General features: G+C 32.9%; 1 protein-coding gene across 2 annotated transcripts in view; it reads right to left on the bottom strand.

Moving 5' to 3' along the window:
- LOC102593698 (DEAD-box ATP-dependent RNA helicase 17) overlaps nt 1–4,773 on the bottom strand; it is a 7,537-nt gene extending 2,764 nt beyond the window's left edge. The window contains exons 1-8 of one of the 2 annotated variants that reach the window (XM_006353726.2): nt 4,522–4,773; nt 4,342–4,414; nt 4,126–4,235; nt 3,593–3,736; nt 1,519–1,627; nt 1,078–1,433; nt 894–967; nt 463–767 (exon numbers count right to left, since the gene is read on the bottom strand). In XM_006353726.2, coding sequence (XP_006353788.1) covers nt 463–767; nt 894–967; nt 1,078–1,433; nt 1,519–1,627; nt 3,593–3,736; nt 4,126–4,235; nt 4,342–4,414; nt 4,522–4,651 — 1,301 coding nt within the window. In that variant the 5' untranslated portion in view covers nt 4,652–4,773. Of the gene's footprint in view, nt 1–462; nt 768–893; nt 968–1,077; nt 1,434–1,518; nt 1,628–3,592; nt 3,737–4,125; nt 4,236–4,341; nt 4,420–4,521 lie in introns of those variants that run through there. The other variant, XM_015311470.1, reaches the window with a different exon arrangement.
- Between the last annotated feature and the right edge of the window lie 3,766 nt (nt 4,774–8,539).

The following is an 8,539-nucleotide window of genomic DNA, read 5'->3' as shown; positions in this document are numbered from 1 at the left end:
GGGGCGGGGTTGGGATGGTCATGGGGAGGGCGTGGAGGTGTTGTGTGGATGAAGAAGAGATAATGAACTTGCAATGTCACTTATGTAACTTGTTTTCCCTACTTTGCTTAAGGAAGTCATTTTCTCATTTTTAAGGAACTTGTTTTCCTAGACAAAATATTTTCCAACCAACCAAACATGGGAAAATTGAAAAACATTTTCTAAAAATATTTTCTTCCATACCAAGCACACCCTTAGTAGTGCTTCTGGCTCATGGAAATTTGATCTCCTTGATGGAACTTGGAAATTTAGGGTCCCTGGGGAAGAGGGTGGAAGAAATATGTGCAACCACAACATGAAGGAAACAAACTGTCACCATTTAAGTAAAAGTATAGAGAAAAAAATTCGGGACTGAACACGATTTACTGACCAATATTTTTTGAATCAAAAATTTCAAATGGGGAGGGCAGAGAGAGAGTTTACCGATGCACATATTCAGTTGCCTCTCCTGGAGGATCATACTGTATAATACACCTAACTTTTGGAAAGTCCAAGCCCCTAGCAGCAACATCAGTGGATAGCAGAAGTGCTGATTTTTCTGTTTTAAAAGCATGGAATGTAGTTCTTCTGTCTTCGTGATTCATATTCCCATGTAACCGAAGTGTGTTGCATTTCAGAAACAGTTGTTTGACATCTGTATCTGATTGCTGACGAGAGAGCCACTGAAATCCACTCACCAATGAATAATGAAAATCTACAGCATCACATGTTGAAAAGAACACCACAACCTGTACCGTGTAACAATGTACATTGGTAATATGCTCAACTTCTGATGATAAAAAGCTTGATGGCAGTGAACGATTAATCTACCATTTTTACAAATCAAAATTGCTTGTTTGGCAGAATTGCTTTACCTTCTGGGAAGGTTCCTTCTCAAACAGATGTTTTAGAATTGCAAGAAGCACTACAAGCCGTGAACCACAGGGGACTGCAAATAAGATACCATAAGAATATTATGATCATACAGCAAGTGATCAGGGTGATACGTGAATAAATAGTTTTTTTAGTAATTCGTGAATGTATACTTCCTAATCATACCTTTAATATATCTCTGAAGTAACTGAGCTGGAAGTTTATATTCTTCAGTTGAAGAGCTCAGTGGTTTGCCATCTTTTTCTAATATATCATTCCCATTAAATTCCATTGGTTTGGAGTCTTGATGAGTTAATTGTAGCTCTATTTTCTTGTCAAGCCCAACCATCACTGGGTTATCTAAACTAATTTCCGCGAGATGATTTACTTTCTCATTTAATGTAGCAGATAACAACACATTTTGCCTCTGAACCTCAGAAATCTGTGAAGTTGTGTTACCCTTGCCAACAGATTTTTGTTGTTTTGAGCCCAGAATATTAAGTATGTCTTCAATCTCTTTACCATATCCAAGCTCCAGAATTCTATAAAGCATATATGCAAATTGAGGGGTTAAGACATGAATTTAGTCAAAGAGCATGTCCATTGAGAGATAAAACATAAATATACCTGTCTGCTTCATCAAAAATTATCCAGCGCAGGTTTGTGTACGAGAATGATGATGTGTTTTTTAGGTGATCCAAAAGACGTCCAGGAGTTGCAACAAGAATAGATATACCTAGAATGAGCACTATGATGAGGCATTTGAAATGCTTCCAAACACAGAAGAGGAAAACTCTCCAGGAGTATTAAGACAGACAACTCTGATCAATATTAAACATCATACAGCAAGACCACCAAAGGCACACAACAGAAAAGTTCAAGTGACTTGCATGAGGAAGGAGATGAATGAGACTGTTCGATCCACAAAAGCAAAAGAGAATAGCATAGGCTGTATGGAACAAAAGTAAAAGAACTAGGATAGAGAAAATACATCTATATATAAGGGTCAGATAATTAAAACCACCAGTTCACAAAAAGGAATGCTTGAGATACATGCTGCCCCAAATACCTTGTAAAACTGTTTTCAAATGGATTTATAGTGGACTTGGATTGGACTATTCCACTCTTTTCCAAATTAACCTGGAGACTATACATGATACAATCCCAAGTGTAGCTTCTGAGTGCAGTAACACTGAAATTTCTGGAATCAGAAGCTTTGTGGGGGTGCTAATAATGACTAGTCATCCACCACTCCCATTCCTTTTGTTAAAGATTTAGGGGTAAGGAAATAAAGGACATGTTTTTCACATCTTTGACCTTCATGAGTCATAGTCTGTACACCAGCAAATTCCATCTCCCCTGTGGTTTATTTGCTAAAAAAATTCCTGAGAGGCATCAAATGCATCGAAGTCGCATTCATCAAGCCACTTGTGCTTCCAAAATATCAGTTTTAGAGTGAAATACACGCAATTTGTTTTGAACAAGACCCGTTCGAAACAACAAAGAAAGCTACCATAAAACCATGATAGAAAGGAAGATGGGAGAGCATAGTAAGGAGAAGAGAGAACCATGGGGTGCTTCTGAATGTTCAATCCAAAACTGAATGTCATGCTTGAACCATTATAAACCAACTTCAAAATTCCTAAACAATTGTAGTACATTGCATATATCTAACATCCGTGAGTGCCTTTACATGCAACCTAACCTACGGTTTACAAGTGAGCTGAAACTTTTTCTATTTTCCATCCCATCTTTTGTATACTCAATTAGTTTTTGAGGTGCCTAAAGCGGCAAACAAGCTAAAATGTGAGGTGGAAGAAACATAGTGGCTCGACAGGCTAAGTATTTGATGTAGAGAGCATAGAGCAGCAAGAGTAGATAGCATTTGGCTCGGAGCAGAGGAAGTAACTCATAGGATGAAGGGTGGCCCTAGATCCAAGAGAGTAGCTCACTAGACTTACAAGTGAGAAAATAGAATTGTAAAATTTGGCACTACCAAGTACCATATGAAAGAATTTAAATATCCAACCTAAAACTTAAAAGAGATGACTAAAGCAGTTTAGGACCATTGTAAATCCATCTGAAACCCTTATGCAATTGATATACAAAATATACATCTCAAAAAGAATAAAAGGTGTGCAATCTGGCACTGATCAAAAAGGAAATCTTAGCACCATTTTCAGCATATTTAGAAAATGGCTAGAACATACACAACATAAAATAGCTTGCTACTTTAGCAAGCAATCTGCCTTTTAATTTATAAAAGTAACTCCGATGAACCAAAACAACCAGCATTTTGCATCTCAAGAGCAGAGGTAAGAATGCAATGTACTACCAACGCTATACAAAACATTGAAAATGTGGAGAAACCCACCATTACCAAATCTAACATATGTATAGAATCTAATTTGGACAAAGTGACCAACTTTATTCTATTAGTTGTATTATTTAGTGGCTTAGTTGTTAGCTGTCCAAAAGCTAAGGCAAATAAAATCCCTTCTGAAAATACACCACTAATCCATCTTATGTTCTCTTATAAGTTCGTGTAAGGCTGAGGGAATGAAGGGACCAACAGGAGGCTGAAAAGCTGTAGTGCCCTAGCACTAGCAAGTTAGCAACAGACAAGGAGACATTCAGTAGAAAAACAGAACCTACTTTCATTTACAAGGACAAGAAATAAAAGGGAACAAAATGCACCTACCTTTTCGCAATCTAGCTTTCTCTTTGTTCCTGCTTTCCCCTCCCATAATATATCCAGGAACAATCCAGTGAAAACGATGCAACAACTTTTGCAAGATCTCATATACCTGCATGCATAATTCATGCGTTGGCACAAGAACCAACGCTATCCCAAATATATCAGTTACCCGAATTAAATCACCCAAGAGAAATAAAACCTAAGTAGCTGATTTTCTTACACCTATTATCAAGACAAACACTTCCTTTAGCCTAAATACCATCACAGCTATTCTAATAATGACAATCGACAACCATATTTTCATTTTCAAATTCGATAAAGAACTAGTTTTTATTTGTCTTTTTAACCTCATAATTGGAATTATATCTCTGGTGACTTGTCGGGAACACTTTCAGTTATAGAAAAATACCACGAGATGATTATACTTCAGGTAACAACCATGGAGAGTACATTATTAGATAGAAGCCTTTCCTCAACAGGGATTCTGAAACATAAAAAATCTAAGGAAACTGATAGCAAGCAAATATGTCACGTACCAAAAGTACCATCAGACCGCTGAATCCTGGGATCACACTTCTGCAACTGATGAATAACTGGAGCCAAATAAGCCACAGTTTTCCCCGTTCCGGTAGCCGCATTCACTAGCCTATCACCATTCATTAACAATAATCCAAAAAATCAATTCAGATATTAACAAATACAAAACTTGAAATCGAACATGAATACATATCATCAAAGGGTAGAGAAATTACACATGTCGACCAGAGAGTATAACAGGAATTGCTTGAGCTTGAACAAGAGTTGGAGCCTCGAATCCAAGCCTCTCTGTTATCAAATTTACATTAAAATTAAATCCTAAACTAGTTAAGATCTTTTCTTCTCAAACTTGACATGAAATTATTAGAAAAATTGCAGGTTTTGTAAGAGAAAACCTTTGAGCTGTTCGCATAAGGTAGTGTGAAGACCGAGACTTTCGAAAGAGCAAGAAGCGAAAACCTCAGAATTGCCGGTTGAGCTGTTCTCAGTCTTTTGCTTTTTCTTCTTGTTAAGGTTTAACTCCATTGTTTCTTCCCTTCAACTTCACAGTGGCTGTCAATTGGGAGTAGGGTTTTAGTATTCAACTGAAAAGGGAACTGTCAAATTCGCAAAAATAGTCCCTCAGTTTGAGTATGAATTAAACATAATCCCGGAATGGGGACTATGAGAAAAAAATAAAATAAGTGAGAGCTTACATATAGGGGTATATTTTTATAACTAGTAAATTTGATCGCGCTTTGCACTGTGCGATTACTCATTTATGGTCTCATAGGTCCTTATACTTGTATCGGATTGTAAAGTGAACCCTTTTATTTATGACTTTGTCAAGTGAACCCTTAAACTCAATGAAACACAACATTTTAAACACCTCTGACCATTGACCAAGCTTATGTGGCAGTATAATTGTTGAGTTGGAAAAATGTGTGAGGCACACGCGAGTTAAGAGCGTGAAATTAATGTTTTTCATTAAAAAGACACAATTAATCAGAAAAAAAATATATATTCAAAAATAGGAAAAACAAAAAAATATCCTTCTTCTTCTCTCTTTTTCTGTAGAGAAAAAATTAGGTCCCGCCCATATTTTCCACCATTAATTCTTTTTGTAATCTCACTCTATTTCTAAAAGAAAATACTCTCCTTCAAACATCCCACAACAAACATACAAATTGGAAAGAAGAAAGAAGAACTTTTTTGTTTGAATGATTCTTTGGGTTGATTTATTTGTCTTCAAATTTAAAATGGATTACATAATTTGAGCTTTTAATTTGAAGATTTAAATTGAAAACTTCTCTATAAAATGAAAGCTCAAATAACAAGATTATACGAGTTTGAATTGAGGAACCTGATAACTCAACTTCAGATCAAGACGATCGAGTCAAATAACTCATTGTTGGACTCGTCGCCTGGGTTGTTACACGAAGATGACAAGAATATATTGATTGCAGTAGCTCAAGGAATCATTCTGATGCTGGTCCATTTACTCGATTTCGATCAGCTCTTTGCTGGAGCCTGGAGATCAGGAGGAAAATTGTCATAGTCATTGCTAAAACCTCCACGGCTGCTCCAAGCAGCTTTCTTGGTTGCTGGAGATTTATGTATTCACAACAATTTTCTATGGATTCTTGAATCTCGAATTGTTTTGGGGAAGCAAAATTCATTTATAGCTTTGCAAGCAAGGGTCAAGAAGAGAAATTTCATCTTTTTTAGAAACTTGCCAAACGAGAACACCCACTTCTCAAGCTATAGCTATGGCAGCAAGTGTATATTTTGTGCCTAAGGCGGATGGAAAAGGATGGGAGTGGGAGGTGGGTTTAGATTTTGGGGGCGGCTAGGGTTTACAGATGAGAATGAAAGAGATGGGAAAGGAGGTGCACGTGCAACTAGTGAGGAAAATTAGCTTTTTAAAAAAATATTATTTATTTTTTAATATTTAATTTCTGACTTGTAATTAAAAAATGACGTGAACTCTATGTGTACTTGAGTGCATTACACGCACCATCTCCAAATGAAAAAAGGGTTAAAAATATTGTGTTCCATTAAGTTTAAGTGTTCACTTGACAAAGTCATAAGTAAAATGGTTCACTTTACAATCTAATACAAGTATAAGGGTCCATCAGACCATTCTGCCTAAATTATAATGTTGATTGTTTTGAAAATTCTTTAAATGATATATATATTGTTAATTTTTAACATGTCAGCTTTCATATATAGTGTGGCTTGCTACAATATCAAATTCTATTTGATAGGAGAAAGAAAAAAACTATTAGGTAAATAGATGAGTCAAAAATATTAAAATACTTGTGATTTATGAATGATAGTGATTTATCAAGCAAAATTTCATATGTTAAACTTTTTTTAAAATTCTTAACAACGCGCTTTTTAAGTTTGTTATAATTCTCTCTCAGGTATCAAAGTTACAGTATAATACCAAAAAAAAAACTATAGAGATGAAGATGAATCTTTAAAATAAAATAATTAAGAAAAATAGATAAAAAGATTAATAAAATTGCCCGACAAAGAAAAGTTTTACATCACTCTTCTATTGCCTAATTTTAATTAGATATAAATTATTTTGAGATGAAAGAGATACCCATTGTAGACACGTATTTTTGACCGAACTTAAAATTTTACACCATTTTTAGAGCTGAAATATTTTTATAAATATAAATTAAATATTTTGACTTTTCTCTTATTTTATTAAGTTTATTTTAAAAGATTTGAAAACAACAAAAATATAATCTTTTTTTTAAGGTAAGTTTTATTTTCAATTGTTTAAAAAGAATTAAAAGATTACAAAAAATCTATATTATTTTTGAAATTAAGTTTTTATAAATAAGCTAGTATTATTTAATTAAAGGAAGAAAAAGTCAATAACAAAAAAAACCCACACCCCCACGTATCTAAAAAAGGGAGGACTCCTATATATATCACAATACATCACCATCATAGAGAATTAGTTATATGGAATAACAGTGCACACAAAAAAAAGAAGCAATATACTTTAAGTCCGAAAGATTTTTTCGTGGATTCAAGTTCGTGGCTCCTTAAAGTTAGTTATAATTAACTTTGGAAATCAGTAGATTGTAGCGGTTTCTTTTGTTGGAATTAAGTTTTACGAAAAGGTAATTCTAATTCCTTATATAGTTCAATGAAATAATTGTTCTGAATTCGATTATGATGTTATGTAGTCCTTAAAATTACATGTATTGTTATATGTCACTATTTTATGACGCATGTCATATTGTTGATTGCATGAATTGCTACTGTTTAAATTTGCTCATCGAATTATTTTTACACCTGACGTTAATTTAATCCACTAATTTGATCCAAAGATGGTTGTTGTTTACTCCTAGTTTTATTTCAACATGTTTATGTACATTTATTTGATGGTACAAATTGACAACTTCATTTATGACTTTAATTTAGTTACATGTAAATTGGTTGGAGATTCTGTATTAGTTATCATTTAGAGTTTCTGGAGTTTAATAAATAAATAAATATTGCCATACTTATGGAGACAATTAATTATTAGAATAATTTTTTATCGTATCCGAAATATTAAAAATGGAGGAGATGAACATTAGTTCATTTGAGTGAGTCATTAATTCATCAACGTGAGATAGTTCTTTTATTAGTAATTTCACACTATCATCATTTGGTGAAGAAAAAATTATTATATCACTACGTATATTATTTTCTCTCAATTAGTTTAAAGGAAAAAAATTAATTAAAAATAATATATAGAATTAAAAAATAAAACGTGAGCAGAGAAAAAATATAATAATAAAAGAAAAAATAGTGTAGAATAGAGAAACATGAAGATAAAAAAAAAGAAGAGGAACGGATTGTAAAAAAAAAAGAGTAAAAAATAAAAAATAAAATAAACATCTATTATAAAAAAAAAAAAAAAGCAGAAACAGAAGAAACAAAAGATGAAATTGAATAAAAAAGTAATAATAGTAAAAATTAAAGAATAGGTAAAATAAAAAAGGGAAAACAAAACTTAACCAAAAATTATTTAAATGAAAAAAAAGAAGAGAAACATTTTGTTAGACAAAAATAAAATAAAATAAAATAAAAGTAAGAAGAAGAAGAAACAGAATGTTAAAAAAAAAGAAAAAAAAATGAAAGTAAAAACTACAAAAAATAACGTGCAAAAAAAAAAAAAAAAAAAATAAGAAAATTTTTTTCCAAGAAATTGGTCTTAACCTCTTTAACATTTTCTTTTTCTAAAATTAATCCTAAATCCCGTAGAAGTTTACCTCCTATTATAATTCAAATATCGACTCCCACTAAAACGACAATACTAAAATTCTCCGGACTCTAAAAAATCTAAACAAGACAGTTACAATAAATCAAAGAAGGTGGACATAAGTAAATGTATAGCTAATAAGTATACTATATCCAAAAACT

This window comes from Solanum tuberosum, unplaced genomic scaffold (assembly GCF_000226075.1).
Source record: "Solanum tuberosum cultivar DM 1-3 516 R44 unplaced genomic scaffold, SolTub_3.0 scf00157, whole genome shotgun sequence".
NCBI classification, from domain to species: domain Eukaryota; kingdom Viridiplantae; phylum Streptophyta; class Magnoliopsida; order Solanales; family Solanaceae; genus Solanum; species Solanum tuberosum.
The sequence above is the reverse complement of the archived record's forward strand: the minus strand, read 5'-3'. Positions and strand labels throughout refer to the sequence as shown.